Below are 18958 nucleotides of genomic sequence, written 5' to 3'. Positions count from 1 at the left end.
GGGAAGATAGACCGCGGGGGGAGGGGCCGGCTCCCGGCAAGCGGCGGAGGAACGGAGCACAAAATCAGGACTTTTAAAAGTCTGTTCCACTGAGGGACATTGCTCCAGAGGCTAAACCAGGGTGAAGCCCACGCGGGGTCAGCATGGCCTCAGGCCCCGCAGGGTCACAGAAGGATCGGGGGTGTCGGAGTGTCGGAGAGCTCGCAGGTATTAGAACGGAGAAGCCGGCTGCAGAGACAGAGCCGAGGACTGAACTCTCAGCTCGGGGTTACCTTGAGCTTGTCGCGGCCTGGGTGAGCTCGGAGCGCGGCTAGAGGCTGGGGATACGGGAGTGATTGGGTGCTGTCCTCTGGGGGCGCACTGAGGAGTGGGGCCCCAGGCTCTCGGCTCCTCCGGGCCGGAGACTGGGAGGCCGCCATTTTCATTCCCGTCCTCCGGAACTCTACGGAAAGCGTTCAGGGAACAGAAGCTCCCAAAAGCGAACCGAGCCGATTACTTAGTCCGGCCGCCGGTAAGGGCGGTGCAATCCCACCTCGGGCAAAGACACTTGAGAGTCACTACAACAGGCCCCTCCCCCAGAAGATCAACAAAATATCCAGCCAGGACGAAGTTCATCTATCAAGGAGAAAGCAGGTTCAATTCCTAAGACAGCAGAGCAATTCCAGAGGAGGAGAAAGCAAAGCACGGAACTCATGGCTTTCTCCCCATGATTCTTTAGTCTTGCGGCTACTTCAATTTTTTTTTTCTTTTTTCAATTTTTTTTCTTTTTTCTTTTTTCTTCTTCTGCTAAATTTTTTAAAACTTTTACCCTTTTCTTTTTTAACGTTTTTTGACTAGTTCATCTAAATATATATATTTTTTCTATCTTTTTTATATTTTTTTATTTTTTAAATTTTTTTTCTTTTTTATTCCTTTTTTTTTTTTTTTTCAAAACCTGTTTTTATCCCCTTTCTCGCCCCCACAATTAGGGGTCTCTTCTGATTTGGTTACAGCGCATTTTTCTGGGGTCTTTGCCACCCTTTTAGTAGTTTATTTGCTCCTTCATATCCTCTTATCTGAACAAAATGACAAGGCGGAAAAAATCACCACAAACAAAAGAACAAGAGACAGTACCGAAGGCTAGGGACCTAATCAACACAGACATTGGTATTATGTCAGATCAAGAGTTCAGAATGACGATTCTGAACATTCTAGCCGGGCTCGAAAAAGGCATGGAAGATATTAGAGAAACCCTCTCTGGAGATATTAAAGCCCTTTCTGGAGAAATTTAAGAACTAAAATCTAACCAAGTTGAAATCAAAAAAGCTATTAATGAGGTGCAATCAAAAATGGAGGCTCTCACTGCTAGGATAAATGAGGCAGAAGAAAGAATTAGTGATACAGAAGACCAAATGACAGAGAATAAGGAAGCCGAGCAAAAGAGGGACAAACAGCTACTGGACCATGAGGGGAGAATTCGAGAGATAAGTGACACCATAAGACGAAACAACATTAGAATAATTGGGATTCCAGAAGAAGAAGAAACAGAGAGGGGAGCAGAAGGTCTATTGGAGAGAATTTCCCTAATATGGCAAAGGGAACAAGCATCAAAATCCAGGAGATGCAGAGAACCCCCCTCAAAGTCAACAAGAATAGGTCCACACCCCGTCACCTAATAGTAAAATTGACAAGTCTTAGTGACAAAGAGAAAATCCTGAAAGCAGCCCGAGAAAAGAAGTCTGTAACATACAATGGTAAAAATATTAGATTGGCAGCAGACTTATCCACAGAGACCTGGCAGGCCAGAAAGAGCTGGCATGATATATTCAGAGCACTCAACGAGAAAAACATGCAGCCAAGAATACTCTATCCAGCTAGGCTATCATTGAAAATAGAAGGAGAGATAAAAAGCTTCCAGGACAAACAAAAACTGAAAGAATTTGCAAACACCAAACCAGCTCTCCAGGAAATATTGAAAGGGGTCCTCTAAGCAAAGAGAGAGCCTAAAAGTAGTAGATCAGAAAGGTACAGAGACAATATACAGAGTCACCTTACAGGCTAATAATGGCACTAAATTCATATCTCTCAATAGTTACCCTGAATGTTAATGGGCTAAATGCCCCAATCAAAAGACACAGGGTATCAGAATGGATAAAAAAACAAAACCCATCAGTATGTTGCCTACAAGAAACTCATTTTAGACGCGAAGACACCTCCAGATTGAAAGTGAGGGGGTGGAAAACAATTTACCATGCTAATGGGCATCAGAAGAAAGCTGGGGTGGCAATCCTTATATCAGATCAATTAGATTTTAAGCCAAAGACTATAATAAGAGACGAGGAAGGACACTATATCCTACTCAAAGGGTCTGTCCAACAAGAAGATCTAACAATTTTAAATATCTATGCCCCTAACGTGGGAGCAGCCAACTATATCAACCAATTAATAACAAAATCAAAGAAACACATCAATAATAATACAATAATAGTAGAGGACTTTAACACTCCCCTCACTGAAATGGACAGATCATCCAAGCCAAAGATCAACAAGGAAATAAAGGCCTTAAATGACACACTGGACCAGATGGACATCACAGATATATTCAGAACATTTCATGCCAAAGCAACAGAATACACATTCTTCTCTAGTGCACATGGAACCTTCTCCAGAATAGATCACATCCTGGGTCACAAATCAGGTCTCAACCGGTATCAAAAGATTGGGATTATTCCCTGCATATTTTCAGACCACAATGCTCTGAAGCTAGAACTCAATCACAAGAGGAAAGCTGGAAAGAACCCAAATACATGGAGACTAAACAGCATCCTTCTAAAGAATGAATGGGTCAACCAGGAAACTAAAGAAGAATTGAAAAAAATCATGGAAACAAATGATAATGAAAACACAACAGTTCAAAATCTGTGGGACACAGCAAAGGCAGTCCTGAGAGGAAAATATATAGCGGTACAAGCCTTTCTCAAGAAACAAGAAAGGTCTCAAGTACACAACCTAACCCTACACGTAAAGGAGCTGGAGAAAGAACAAGAAAGAAACCCTAAACCCAGCAGGAGAAGAGAAATCATAAAGATCAGAGCAGAAATCAATGAAATAGAAACCAAAAAAACAATAGAAAAAATCAATGAAACTAGGAGCTGGTTCTTTGAAAGAATCAGTAAGATTGATAAACCCCTGGCCAGACTCATCAAAAAGAAAAGAGAAAGGACCCAAATCAATAAAATCATGAATGAAAGAGGAGAGATCACAACTAACACCAAAGAAATACAGACAATTATAAGAACATACTATGAGCAACTCTACGCCAACAAATTGGACAATCTGGAAGAAATGGATGCATTCCTAGAGACATATAAACTACCACAACTGAACCAGGAAGAAATAGAAAACCTGAACAGGCCCATAACCAGTAAGGAGATTGAAACAGTCATCAAAAATCTCCAAACAAACAAAAGCCCAGGGCCAGATGGCTTCCCAGGGGAATTCTACCAAACATTTAAAGAAGAACTCATTCCTATTCTCCTGAAACTGTTCCAAAAAATAGAAATGGAAGGAAAACTTCCAAACTCATTTTATGAGGCCAGCATCACCTTGATCCCAAAACCAGACAAGGATCCCACCAAAAAAGAGAACTACAGACCAATATCCTTGATGAACACAGACGCAAAAATTCTCGCCAAAATACTAGCCAATAGGATTCAACAGTACATTAAAAGGATTATTCACCACGATCAAGTGGGATTTATTCCAGGGCTGCAGGGTTGGTTCAACATCCGCAAATCAATCAATGTGATAGAACACATTAATAAAAGAAAGAACAAGAACCATATGATACTCTCAATAGATGCTGAAAAAGCATTTGACAAAGTACAGCATCCCTTCCTGATCAAAACTCTTCAAAGTGTGGGGATAGAGGGCACATACCTCAATATTATCAAAGCCATCTATGAAAAACCCACCGCAAATATCATTCTCAATGGAGAAAAACTGAAAGCTTTTCCATTAAGGTCAGGAACACGGCAGGGATGTCCATTATCACCACTGCTATTCAACATAGTACTAGAAGTCCTAGCCTCAGCAATCAGACAACAAAAAGAAATTAAAGGCATCCAAATCGGTAAAGAAGAAGTCAAACTATCACTCTTTGCAGATGATATGATACTATATGTGGAAAACCCAAAAGACTCCACTCCAAAACTGCTAGAACTTGTACAGGAATTCAGTAAAGTGTCAGGATATAAAATCAATGCACAGAAATCAGTTGCATTTCTCTACACCAACAACAAGACAGAAGAAAGAGAAATTAAGGAGTCAATCCCATTTACAATTGTACCCAAAACTATAAGATACCTAGGAATAAACCTAACCAAAGAGACTAAGAATCTATACACAGAAAATTATAAAGTACTCATGAAAGAAATTGAGGAAGACACAAAGAAATGGAAAAATGTTCCATGCTCCTGGATTGGAAGAATAAATATTGTGAAAATGTCCATGCTACCTAAAGCAATCTACACATTTAATGCAATCCCTATCAAAATACCATCCATTTTTTTCAAAGAAATGGAACAAATAATCCTCAAATTTATATGGAACCAGAAAAGACCTCGAATAGCCAAAGGAATATTGAAAAAGAAAGCCAAAGTTGGTGGCATCACAATTCCGGACTTCAAGCTCTATTACAAAGCTGTCATCATCAAGACAGCATGGTACTGGCACAAAAACAGACACATAGATCAGTGGAACAGAATAGAGAGCCCAGAAATCGACCCTCAACTCTATGGTCAACTCATCTTCGACAAAGCAGGAAAGAATGTCCAATGGAAAAAAGACAGCCTCTTCAATAAATGGTGCTGGGAAAATTGGACAGCCACATGCAGAAAAATGAAACGGGACCACTTCCTTACACCACACACGAAAATAGACTCCAAATGGATGAAGGACCTCAGTGTGAGAAAGGAATCCATCCAAATCCTTGAGGAGAATGCAGGCAGCAACCTCTTCGACCTCAGCCGTAGCAACATCTTCCTAGGAACAACGGCAAAGGCAAGGGAAGCAAGGGCAAAAATGAACTATTGGGATTTCATCAAGATCAAAAGCTTTTGCACAGCAAAGGAAACAGTTAACAAAACCAAAAGACAACTGACAGAATGGGAGAAGATATTTGCAAACGACATATCAGATAAAGGGCTAGTATCCAAAATCTATAAGGAACTTAGCAAACTCAACACCCAAAGAACAAACAATCCAATCAAGAAATGGGCAGAGGACATGAACAGACATTTCTGCAAAGAAGACATCCAGATGGCCAACGGACACATGAAAAAGTGCTCCACGTCACTCGGCATCAGGGAAATACAAATCAAAACCACAATGAGATATCACCTCACACCAGTCAGAATGGCTAAAATTAACAAGTCAGGAAATGACAGATGCTGGCGAGGATGCGGAGAAAGGGGAACCCTCCTCCACTGTTGGTGGGAATGCAAGCTGGTGCAACCACTCTGGAAAACAGCATGGAGGTTCCTCAAAATGTTGAAAATAGAACTACCCTATGACCCAGCAATTGCACTACTGGGTATTTACCCTAAAGATACAAACATAGTGATCTGAAGGGGCACGTGTACCCGAATGTTTATAGCAGCAATGTCTACAATAGCCAGACTATGGAAAGAACCTAGATGTCCATCAACAGATGAATGGATAAAGAAGATGTGGTATATATACACAATGGAATACTATGCAGCCATCAAAAGAAATGAAATCATGCCATTTGCGACGACGTGGATGGAACTAGAGCGTATCATGCTTAGTGAAATAAGTCAATCGGAGAAAGACAACTATCATATGATCTCCCTGATATGAGGACATGGAGAAGCAACATGGGGGGGGTAGGGGGATAGGAGAAGAATAAATGAAACAAGATGGGATTGGGAGGGAGACAAACCATAAATGACTCTTAATCTCACAAAACAAACTGGGGGTTGCTGGGGGGAGGTGGGATTGGGAGAGGGGGAGGGGGCTATGGACATTGGGGAGGGTAAGTGCTATCGTGAGTGCTGTGAAGTGTGTAAACCTGGCGATTCACAGACCTGTACCCCTGGGGATAAAAATACATTATATGTTTATTAAAAAAAAACAAAATTTGGCAGGGGAGGCGAACCATAAGAGACTTCTGACTCTGAAAAAAACCTGAGGGTTTTGAAGGGTCAGGGGTGGGAGGTTGGGGGAACAGGTGGTGGGTAATGGGGAGGGCACGTTTTGCATGGAGCACTGGGTGTTGTGCAAAAAGAATGAATACTGTTAAGCTGAAAAAATAAATAAAATGGGAAAAAAAAAAAAAAAGAAACACAGGTGAAGGGGGGTGCCTGGGTAGACTCTGCCTTCGGCTCAGGTCATGATCTCAGAGTCCTGGGACTGAGTCCTGCATCGGCTCTCTGCTCAGTGGGGAGCCTGCTTCCCCCTTCTCTCTGCCTGCCTCTCTGCCTACTTGTGATTTCTCTCTCTGCGTCAAATAAACAAAATCTTTAAAAAAAAAAAAAAACCACACTGTGAGGATGAAGTCTGTGCTACTATACAAAATAGAAACTGGTAAGAATTTTTTGGAAATGAAGCGATTTCTAAATAAACATCTGAAACTCATCAATATCTTTCTAACTCCTTTCTATCAACCGTATTTTTTGAAAAATCACATCTCTTTCTTAGATTTTAACAGCTGTTAAACAAAATCAAATCTATCTTTCCCTTCCTTTGTTATTTAAATATTCTTAAAGCTAAGTTGGGAGAACACATCACAATCTGACCCCACATGAAAGGGCCCCTCTGCGTAGACCTATGGAGATTACTAGTGAGTCTGGGAGAAAAAGCAGATGCTGGAGCCTAGAGCCTCAGCATTGCCCAATCTACACTCCATGCAAACAGCACTTCCAAGAGGGACTTAACCTAGCAGAACACACTTCTTATTTTCCCTACAGGACTTGGTCCAGCTCTGTATCTCTAAATGGAAAACATGATCATTTTTTTTTTTTTTTTTAGTTATTCTTAGTCTGTATTTCCCATCACTATCTTGCTCTATTATTTATTTTTCTACTCTATTAATAAACTCTAGATTGGACAGATGACCTACCCTCTTCCTGGTAAAATAACAACAGCAAATAATAGCAAGAAATATAACTTCAATTTCTCTTGTTACCTAATCTAGTCAATGTTATTTTGGGGGAGAGGGAGACTGTTTCTTGTCTTTGTACAGATTCTATAAAGGCTGTAGGAAATGGTAACCTGATGAGATTCTTGGGAGACATTTGAACTGTATTTCATCGACAAACTATTTTTCATTCTCCATGAGCTGGTTTTTTTTTTTTTTTTTTTTTTTTTTTTTTAAGTAGGTTCAATGCCCAGCATGGAGCCCAGTGTGGGGCTTGAACTCACAATGCTGAGATCAAGAGTCACACACCCAACTAACTGAGCCACCCAGGTGCCCCTCTCCATGAGTATTTTGAATTAAAGTTTCCTTAGTATTATCCTACACTTTAATGAATGTTACACTATCCAATTCAACATGCATGTTCCACATAGAGCTCATCCCAGTTTGTGATGCAGTGAGGTATATGGCTGTATGGAATGGGGTAAGAGCAGGTTTCCAAGCAGACAAAGGGCCCCCACCCTCTCCATCCTCAAGGTCCCTCTTATTGTAAGAACCTTCATCAGACATGATTTTGAGGAAATGATTGTACAACACAGGACTCTTTATAGATTCAAGGATTTTAGTATGGTATTTCAATCCCTTGTCAGGGTTTAACCAACCTACCAAACTAATATTATGAGAAATAAATATGTAGACGCAACCCACAAAGTTATGATCCTTCTGTTTATCACCTGCAGTTTGGTCCCTCGCTGGAGGTGCATCTCTAGCCGTCAGAGCACAACAGTAACGAGGTCGGCTGTTTGTGAGTTCTACAACCTACCTACCATGAAGGGGAGCATCTCAGAAAAGAATGGAAGCATCCTTTTTTGAGAACCAAGCTGTGGCTATGTGCCATTTCTTTCGAGTACTTAAGATCAGATCTCTGGATATCTTCCTCTTAAAAACATAGAACGAAGTTTCCCTGTCAAAGGTACAAAGACTATTTGAACCTGGGGAGCCATGGCAGGCGAGGAGGTGGTTTAGCACAAGTGAAGCATGGATGAGGAAGGAGAAATGAGATCATGAGATGCGCAGCGCTGTGGCAGGGGAGGCAGGTGGAGGGTGGGAGGGGGGCTGTGCTCACCACTGCCCCCTCCACTGGCTCCTCAGCCTGGGTGTCCAGTCCAGAGTCCAGCCCAACAGCAGGTGCAGCAACGACAGGGGGCTCCTCTGCTTTCGGCTCTGTGGGTGGAGCCTGTTCAGATTCAGCCTTTCATTGTTTTGAACGTTAGAGGAGAAAGATTCAACACGTGAACAGATAACATCACAAAATACTGGGCAATTAAGACTTTCTTTGTCATCCTATAGGCAACTAGCTTCATTAAAACTGTGCTGGAAAAAAGCCCCACACCTGGCAGCATGAGCTCTTCACTGAAAAGTCCAGAAATGGACTCTACTCAGCTTCCCTGTAGCATCACCAAGTGCTGTTATTTCCCTTCAAGTCTGACAAAGACTTACCATGTTGGTTACTCATTGTACTTACTTGCAACTTGAGGACATCTACAAGGGATCCTGGAGTGTTACCCTCTGCTACCTGACAGAGAGAGGCGACCCCAGGAGCTCCCCACCTTTGCCAGTTGAAAGGAAGTAGGAAGAGCTCGGAGCCACATGGTTCTGGGACCTCCCAGCTCTGTTGACATGCACTGTGCCCAAAATTGAAGGCTTCTCCCAATATTCAGATCAAAACACATTTATCTCCATGAGTAGGTCATTACGGAGCCCCTGCTGTCACTGCTCTGGCTGGGAGGCAGACTCAAGTACTTGGAAGCCACCGGAGTCACAGATAACTTTCCTGTTTAGTTTCTTGGTCCGTTTCTCTCCTGCTCCCAACAAAGTCTTAACAATCCATTTCTTTTCCTATAATAAGCTAATTACGTAAAGAACTAAAGGGCCATATCCTCGCTGGTACCTATGAGACACTTCTAACTCTGTGGACAAGAATGACGTCTTTCCATCCCACTGTGACCTTAACTCATAGACATCCTCCAAATACATGCTGAATCAAGCCTCTAGACTCTCTTAAGCTGCAGACTTTGTTAGTTTTAAAATTAGCCCTATTAAGTCACAACGGACCATTAAAACCACCACAGCGAATGCAGTCACCACAGTTACTGACAATGTTTCCTCTTTCAATTTTGACTAACGTAAGTGTGTTTATTTAGCAGCATTACTTCACTAAATGGACTGCCACTAGAAGGCACACTAAGGTTCTTTCCCATCAGGACATTCAAACTGTAAGAAAGTTGAAAAGTGTCTTTCTAGAGAAGGAAGAATTCTCTAATAAATACTGGGATTGGAGAAACTGGTTCACTTCTGTCAGACTCCTTCTCACCCGAAGCAATGAAGGGCCTCCTCTAGCTCTCCCCTCTCATACCTGCCCACAGAGGTCGGTGAGCATGGCAAGTTCCATACAGAAGCGGTGGGGTGGTTCGACTGAGATTACAGTACGTGAGTAATGACTAGCTTAGTGTTGGATAAATACACAAAATGTTTCTCTTGTGCCCCCCACCAAACCTTCCACTGTGACTCAGGACTTGATTCCACACCGCCCTTCCCTTTAAAGGGCATAATAAAAAAGAAAGGACATTTTGGTAGATTAAGTGTGTAGAGATTTGATACTTTTATGGGCTTTTATAACCTTTACAGGGTAACCTGACACAATTTTTAAGAAAGAATGAGATAAAATTCACTCCAATGTACTTTAAGGAGTTTTTAAGGGAAAAGATTTCACTTTTATTGTTCAGAAAGAATTATTTTCGTAATGGAATATGGTTACAGAGCAGCAAAAGATACCATAAGCTCTTAGGATATGACCTTACAATTTGGAAGTCAAGGTGATTTGCTATGAGAGGATGGTATCAAATGACCTACACAACAAGGATAGGAAGGGCAATCTGATAAAGCACTAAGAAATCCACATACAGAGGGCTGTCCCCCTGTGGGCTGAGTATCTAAAGAGAAAGTTTAAAGCCAGATAAGGATCCAAGGGATGTTTCAAAATAGGAGACAAATAAATATATCATTGTACATAAAAAAAATACAGAGATAACTTAAAATGAAAAAAAAAATGTATCAAAGCCTGGGATTCTTGGAAGCCCAGAGAAATTTTGAATTTTCATATAAGGCCAGAATAAGTAAGTGATTTTGCATAGGAGCTGAATGACATTTGCTTGCTGAAATCACACGATATAACAGAAGCACAGTTTGAAGAGAACGTAGGATGGGTTATGTCCTCACAAGTCACAACATCTCCCCTATACTATCCTATCACGTGATACAGTACCATATGCCTATGCAGTTTTACAACTTTAATTTTAGGAGGACAAATATAACTCAGTGATGAGTAAGGATAAACACGATACCATGACTGTACGTAAAATCAACTACTCCAACTTAGAAATGGAAGTCACCCTTTGATTCCTTCTAAGATAGTGCAAAATTGTAAATATTTTCTCAAGATAGAAGAAAAGCAAAAGTAAATTGTGAACTACATCTCATGGAAATATCTAAAGTATTCCTATCAGAATTATGCCCTACTTCTACCATATTTTTTTCTACAAGTTTCCTCCCTAAACAGACCTTGCAAATGGGTTGATAGCATGCCAACCCCATTTGGGAGCACTGGTGTTCATTTTCTATTGTTTGCTGGGGTGATGATCACCACACATTCAAAGGAGAAATATATTCTAAATTTATTGGTGGCAGTGGGCTGTCGCAATGGCTTAACTCTGAGACACAGACATGGAATTCTTCCTTTAGAACAAAATGAGCAGCATAGCCTCCCTGCACATTTTTCAGTATCCTCTGTCATAAGATGGAAAGCAGACCACTGCAACTCGGTGGGACATCGTTTCACTATGATTTCCTAGTTCCTCATATGGCTTAGCCAATGTTAGCAGCATCTGCAATGCTGGGCATCACAAAGCTAAGTTCCCCAAGGGAAAGAGGTGCAAAATATCTGCTTCAAAGAACACATATCCACAGAAGAGAAGAGCAGACAACGGAAACTCCCACAGCAAGCTGAGGGGAATAGGAAGATGTTTTAAGAAACTCAAAAACCACTGGATTCTATGTCTGGATTTTTTCATCAGAGTAATAGGTGGGAGTTTAAATATGATCCACTGCCTTTTTTAAATACAATATTTCTCCATCTTTCTCTTGACCCCTTCACAACTGGTAATTAAAAATCTCATCCTCCAGTTTTGGTATAACCCCTACTCCACACCCAGGCGGAAAATCAGCAATGAACATGACATGTAAGTCTCTCTGGCTCCATTATCAACACCAACATAATTTGTACTTTAAACATTTAAATCTTTACTTGCAGGTCACATAGACTCCTCCTCTCACCTCGTTACCCAAAAGGCAAAAAGTATGACAACTGATAGACAAGGTATTATAGACGTACTGGCCTTTGAGAAATTATCAAAGTAAACTTTAAGACAAACTTCCCAGAATTGAATGCCTTACTTAGAAGTGAAATCATCTAAAAATAAAAAAAAAATTTATTCTATTTAAATCTGATTCTAAGCTTCTAATGTGAAAGCCAGGAGCTGGGATAATTATATCGCATTCCCATGGGAAAGCCAGTGAGCTATAAATAACGCTCATGAACACCCTGTCCTGTGTAGCCTACGGCCACCAAGCTCACCAGTAACATCACTCAAGGTCTCTTCCTTCAACATCCCCAGCAAGCTGCTGCAGAAAAGGTTTCCCATGATAACTGCAACAACAATCTTGTTGGAATCTCCTCTGATACCAAGAGTAATTCTGTCCGCTCCTACTCACGCCCTAGCTAAGCTTTGTCCTTGTGTTCTTTGGCAGCAAGCAACAGGGGAATCACATCTCTAGTACATGTGACTTCTTTCTACAACTAACACAGTGGAGGGAGGAGATGAGAAATGAGGAAGCTTCAGGCTCAAGAAGCAAGGATCTATCCTGAAGTATGAATTCTTGAGGCAATTTCATTTCCAATCCTGTGGAGTAAGTTACACTCAGGCGGAAACCTCCATGCCACTAATGGATTTACTGGGCTCCATTGAAGCCCAGAACTAGGAGACTTCTGCTTTCTGCTGGGATCACTGTGCCTTTATAAATAGAAGCAACCAAAATCAAAGTCACAGTGAGATTTCTCAGAAGCTTTCCTTCCTCTTTCCTAAAAAGAAAGGACTACAGAAACCACATTCTGGATAATCAAGCTCTAGATAACCCAGAATGATCAATCCTAGTATGGTCAGTAGTAACTAACAATGCCCTCAAAATACACACCAATGTCAACTTACCAAGTTACAGATCATGCTCTGGTCTGTCTGCATTGTGAATAATGAAGTGTCCTGGGGCTAAAAATTGGGAAGAAAACAGAAAATGAAAAATTATGAAGATTCCAGCTTAATTTGCTAAAAAAAAACAAGTTATCATTTCAATTAACTTTTATCAATAATATCAATAAATACAATATAAAGTTTTAAAAAGTCCTTTATTTTCAATCAGAAATGCAGATAATGCCAAAGTAATTTTAACAGTAAAAGTTTTCAACTAACTGTGAGCTAGCGTGATACCACACAACAGTACAGGAAGAGTCATTTAAAAAAAGGGGTAGTGACCTCAGGTCGTTTTTGTTCTGTAGCTTCTCTTCTAGAAATCTACACTAAATTAGAATTTAGTAGCTCTAAGCTACAAATTCACACTTTTTAAATGTTAGAAATTCAATCTTACTCTATCACCTCGGTGTGACTTCTATGGGTTAATAATGAGTCATAACTGAAAAAATGTTACAACATGTATTCATTGACCTAAAAAAAAAAAAATCAAGCTGGAATAAATCTAAGGGAACAGTGATCTCAAGGACAATATTCATCTCTCATTATGCTGGTTGCCAGACTTATACTCACCAGAGAGAAGACCATAAGAGTCTTTCCTGGTTAATCTGACCAGTTGAAGAAAAAAAAAAGTACCCACAGAATTTGATATCAGGGCTCCCCAATAGAAAAAATGAGACAGTGACTGTTGGTTTAAGATGTTGTATTGAGGCAAATAGCTCTGTTACTTCCAGAATCCAAAGTAAACGATAAAGGGAATTTCATAAAGTAAATTTTAAAAAGCATAAATCCATAAGCATAAAAAGAATGAAAAGAAAGAGCAACAACATTTTGAAACTGAAAAGCAGACAAAAGAAGTAAAAATTCTGTATCCTAAGATGATGTAAGAAATGCCAAAAACACAACCCAGTATGTTACTCATATCTCCCAAAGGATCAAGAATTAGAAACACAGGGACAAGGAAAATGGAAGCTGTGTGGTGCTAAAGACAGGGAATTGGCTGGGAGTCTATAAAAAAGCAACTGGACCTTAAGATCTTTTCATGTATCTCAAAACCAAGCAGTATCTCTTCATTACAGCACAAGACTAACATTATTTCCACAGAGGCTCAAACAGAGGGCCTCTGGACTGGGGAACACAGAGACATATTAGGAAAGTAGAAGGCTTAAGGGAACATTTACATAACAAACTGAGAGCCCTGGTCACCTCCCCTTTAACCCCCAACTTCTTTACCATCCACCTCCCATTATACCCACCAGACAGGAGACCAAAGACCTAGAAATTTAACTAGCCCAAGAAAAATGCCAACAGAATTTCATATCAACGGCTTCTCAACAGGAAAAATGAACCAGAAAATTCCAGATCAATATCTACAGTCAGTGAGTTCTATCTACCTGTAAAAGTTTCTTCTCAGCTTTTTTCTTGTCCCATTCTTAAATATGAGTAGACCAAGATCACCAGACATTTAAGAAGAGTCTCAAATAATAAAGGGAAAAGCTGAATAGTTTAAAAAAAAAAAAAAAAGAAGGAAGAAACATAGACTTTCTAGGTAGAAAAAGACCTTCAAAAATGGTCATGATTGAGGAGTCAAGATGGCGGAGAAGTAGCAGCCTGAGACTACATCAGGTAGCAGGAGATCAGCTCGATAGCTTATCTAAACATTGCAAACACCTACAAATCCAATGGGAGAGCGAAGAGAAGAAGAACAGCAACTCTAGAAATCAACCACTTTCTGAAAGGTAGGACTGGTGGAGAAGTGAATCTAAAACGACGGGAAGATAGACCGTGGGGGGAGGGGCCGGCTCCCGGCAAGCGGCGGAGCAACGGAGCACAAAATCAGGACTTTTAAAAGTCTGTTCCACTGAGGGACATTGCTCCAGGGGCTAAACCGGGGTGAAGCCCACGCGGGGCCAGCGTGGCCCCAGGCCCCGCAGGGTCACAGAAGGATCGGGGGTGTCGGAGTGTCGGAGAGCTCGCAGGTATTAGAACGGAGAAGCCGGCTGCAGAGACAGAGCCGAGGACTGAACTCTCAGCTCGGGGTTACCTTGAACTGGTCGCAGGCTCAGTGAGCTCGGAGCGCGGCTAGAGGCTGGGGATACGGGAGTGATTGGGTGCTGTCCTCTGGGGGCGCACTGAGGACTGGGGCCCCAGGCTCTCGGCTCCTCCGGGCTGGAGACTGGGAGGCCGCCATTTTCATTCCCGTCCTCCGGAACTCTACGGAAAGCCTTCAGGGAACAGAAGCTCCCAAAAGCGAACCGAGCCGATTACTTAGTCCGGCCGCCGGTAAGGGCGGTGCAATCCCGCCTCGGGCAAAGACACTTGAGAGTCACTACAACAGGCCCCTCCCCCAGAAGATAAACAAAATATCCAGCCAGGACGAAGTTCATCTATCAAGGAGAAAGCAGATTCAATTCCTAAGACAGCAGAGCAATTCCAGAGGAGGAGAAAGCAAAGCACGGAACTCATGGCTTTCTCCCCATGATTCTTTAGTCTTGCGGCTACTTCAATTTTTTTTTCTTTTTTCAATTTTTTTTTCTTTTTTCTTTTTTCTTCTTCTGCTAAATTTTTTTTAAACTTTTACCCTTTTCTTTTTTAACATTTTTTGACTAGTTCATCTAAATATATATATTTTTTCTTTCTTTTTTATATTTTTTATTTGTTTCCTTTTTAAATTTTTTTCTTTCTTTTCTTTTTTTTTTCAGAAGCTGTTCTTATCCCCTTTCTCCCCCCCACAATTTGGGGTCTCTTCTGATTTGGTTACAGTGCATTTTTCTGGGGTCTTTGCCACCCTTTTAGCAGTTTATTTGCTCCTTCATATTCTCTTATCTGGACAAAATGACAAGGCGGAAAAAATCACCACAAACAAAAGAACAAGAGACAGTACCGAAGGCTAGGGACCTAATCAACACAGACATGGGTAATATGTCAGATCAAGAGTTCAGAATGACGATTCTGAACATTCTAGCTGGGCTCGAAAAAGGCATGGAAGATATTAGAGAAACCCTCTCTGGAGATATTAAAGCCCTTTCTGGAGAAATTTAAGAACTAAAATCTAACCAAGTTGAAATCAAAAAAGCTATTAATGAGGTGCAATCAAAAATGGAGGCTCTCACTGCTAGGATCAATGAGGCAGAAGAAAGAATTAGTGATATAGAAGACCAAATGACAGAGAATAAGGAAGCCGAGCAAAAGAGGGACAAACAGCTACTGGACCATGAGGGGAGAATTCGAGAGATAAGTGACACCATAAGACGAAACAACATTAGAATAATTGGGATTCCAGAAGAAGAAGAAACAGAGAGGGGAGCAGAAGGTCTATTGGAGAGAATCATTGGAGAGAATTTCCCTAATATGGCAAAGGGAACAAGCATCACAATCCAGGAGATGCAGAGAACCCCCCTCAAAGTCAACAAGAATAGGTCCACACCCCGTCACCTAATAGTAAAATTGACAAGTCTTAGTGACAAAGAGAAAATCCTGAAAGCAGCCCGAGAAAAGAAGTCTGTAACATACAATGGTAAAAATATTAGATTGGCGGCAGACTTATCCACAGAGACCTGGCAGGCCAGAAAGAGCTGGCATGATATATTCAGAGCACTCAATGAGAAAAACATGCAGCCAAGAATACTCTATCCAGCTAGGCTATCATTGAAAATAGAAGGAGAGATCAAAAGCTTCCAGGACAAACAAAAACTGAAAGAATTTGCAAACACCAAACCAGCTCTACAGGAAATATTGAAAGGGGTCCTCTAAGCAAAGAGAGAGCCTAAAAGTAGTAGATCAGAAAGGTACAGAGACAATATACAGTGTCACCTTACAGGCTAATAATGGCACTAAATTCATATCTCTCAATAGTTACCCTGAATGTTAATGGGCTAAATGCCCCAATCAAAAGACACAGGGTATCAGAATGGATAAAAAAACAAAACCCATCAGTATGTTGCCTACAAGAAACTCATTTTAGACGCGAAGACACCTCCAGATTTAAAGTGAGGGGGTGGAAAACAATTTACCATGCTAATAGGCATCAGAAGAAAGCTGGGGTGGCAATCCTTATATCAGATCAATTAGATTTTAAGCCAAAGACTATAATAAGAGATGAGGAAGGACACTATATCCTACTCAAAGGGTCTGTCCAACAAGAAGATCTAACAATTTTAAATATCTATGCCCCTAACGTGGGAGCAGCCAACTATATCAACCAATTAATAACAAAATCAAAGAAACACATCAATAATAATACAATAATAGTAGGGGACTTTAACACTCCCCTCACTGAAATGGACAGATCATCCAAGCAAAAGATCAACAAGGAAATAAAGGCCTTAAATGACACACTGGACCAGATGGACATCACAGATATATTCAGAACATTTCATCCCAAAGCAACAGAATACACATTCTTCTCTAGTGCACATGGAACCTTCTCCAGAATAGATCACATCCTGGGTCACAAATCAGGTCTCAACCGGTATCAAAAGATTAGGATTATTCCCTGCATATTTTCAGACCACAATGCTCTGAAGCTAGAACTCAATCACAAGAGGAAAGCTGGAAAGAACCCAAATACATGGAGACTAAACAGCATCCTTCTAAAGAATGAATGGGTTAACCAGGAAATTAAAGAAGAATTGAAAAAATTCATGGAAACAAATGATAATGAAAACACAACAGTTCAAAATCTGTGGGACACAGCAAAGGCAGTCCTGAGAGGAAAATATATAGCGGTACAAGCCTTTCTCAAGAAACAAGAAAGGTTTCAAGTACACAACCTAACCCTACACGTAAAGGAGCTGGAGAAAGAACAAGAAAGAAACCCTAAACCCAGCAGGAGAAGAGAAATCATAAAGATCAGAGCAGAAATCAATGAAATAGAAACCAAAAAAACAATAGAAAAAATCAATGAAACTAGGAGCTGGTTCTTTGAAAGAATCAGTAAGATTGATAAACCCCTGGCCAGACTCATCAAAAAGAAAAGAGAAAGGACCCAAATCAATAAAATCATGAATGAAAGAGGAGAGATCACAACTAACACCAAAGAAATACAGACAATTATAAGAACATACTATGAGCAACTCTACGCCAACAAATTGGACAATCTGGAAGAAATGGATGCATTCCTAGAGACATATAAACTACCACAACTGAACCAGGAAGAAATAGAAAACCTGAACAGGCCCATAACCAGTAAGGAGATTGAAACAGTCATCAAAAATCTCCAAACAAACAAAAGCCCAGGGCCAGACGGCTTCCCAGGGGAATTCTACCAAACATTTAAAGAAGAACTCATTCCTATTCTCCTGAAACTGTTCCAAAAAATAGAAATGGAAGGAAAACTTCCAAACTCATTTTATGAGGCCAGCATCACCTTGATCCCAAAACCAGACAAGGATCCCAACAAAAAAGAGAACTACAGACCAATATCCTTGATGAACACAGACGCAAAAATTCTCGCCAAAATACTAGCCAATAGGATTCAACAGTACATTAAAAGGATTATTCACCACGATCAAGTGGGATTTATTCCAGGGCTGCAGGGTTGGTTCAACATCCGCAAATCAATCAATGTGATAGAACACATTAATAAAAGAAAGAACAAGAACCATATGATACTCTCAATAGATGCTGAAAAAGCATTTGACAAAGTACAGCATCCCTTCCTGATCAAAACTCTTCAAAGTGTGGGGATAGAGGGCACATACCTCAATATTATCAAAGCCATCTATGAAAAACCCACCGCAAATATCATTCTCAATGGAGAAAAACTGAAAGCTTTTCCGTTAAGGTCAGGAACACGGCAGGGATGTCCATTATCACCACTGCTATTCAACATAGTACTAGAAGTCCTAGCCTCAGCAATCAGACAACAAAAAGAAATTAAAGGCATCCAAATCGGTAAAGAAGAAGTCAAACTATCACTCTTCGCAGATGATATGATACTATATGTGGAAAACCCAAAAGACTCCACTCCAAAACTGCTAGAACTTGTACAGGAATTCAGTAAAGTGTCAGGATATAAAATCAATGCACAGAAATCAGTTGCATTTCTCTACACCAACAACAAGACAGAAGAAAGAGAAATTAAGGAGTCAATCCCATTTACAATTGTACCCAAAACTATAAGATACCTAGGAATAAACCTAACCAAAGAGACTAAGAATCTATACACAGAAAATTATAAAGTACTCATGAAAGAAATTGAGGAAGACACAAAGAAATGGAAAAATGTTCCATGCTCCTGGATTGGAAGAATAAATATTGTGAAAATGTCCATGCTACCTAAAGCAATCTACACATTTAATGCAATCCCTATCAAAATACCATCCATTTTTTTCAAAGAAATGGAACAAATAATCCTCAAATTTATATGGAACCAGAAAAGACCTCGAATAGCCAAAGGAATATTGAAAAAGAAAGCCAAAGTTGGTGGCATCACAATTCCGGACTTCAAGCTCTATTACAA

General features: G+C 40.6%; 1 protein-coding gene across 2 annotated transcripts in view; it reads right to left on the bottom strand.

Moving 5' to 3' along the window:
* The window catches only part of AMPH (amphiphysin), a 276162-nt gene that overhangs the window by 33673 nt on the left and 223531 nt on the right, over window positions 1-18958 (bottom strand). Inside the window, exons 16-17 of one of the 2 annotated variants that reach the window (XM_046021642.1) lie at window positions 12460-12516; window positions 8262-8387 (exon numbers count right to left, since the gene is read on the bottom strand). In XM_046021642.1, coding sequence (XP_045877598.1) covers window positions 8262-8387; window positions 12460-12516 — 183 coding nt within the window. The remainder of the gene's footprint in view (window positions 1-8261; window positions 8388-12459; window positions 12517-18958) is intronic. The other variant, XM_046021643.1, reaches the window with a different exon arrangement.

This window comes from Meles meles, chromosome 10, assembly GCF_922984935.1.
Source record: "Meles meles chromosome 10, mMelMel3.1 paternal haplotype, whole genome shotgun sequence".
Classification (NCBI taxonomy): Eukaryota; Metazoa; Chordata; class Mammalia; order Carnivora; family Mustelidae; genus Meles; species Meles meles.
This window is presented reverse-complemented; position numbering and strand designations above follow the sequence as displayed.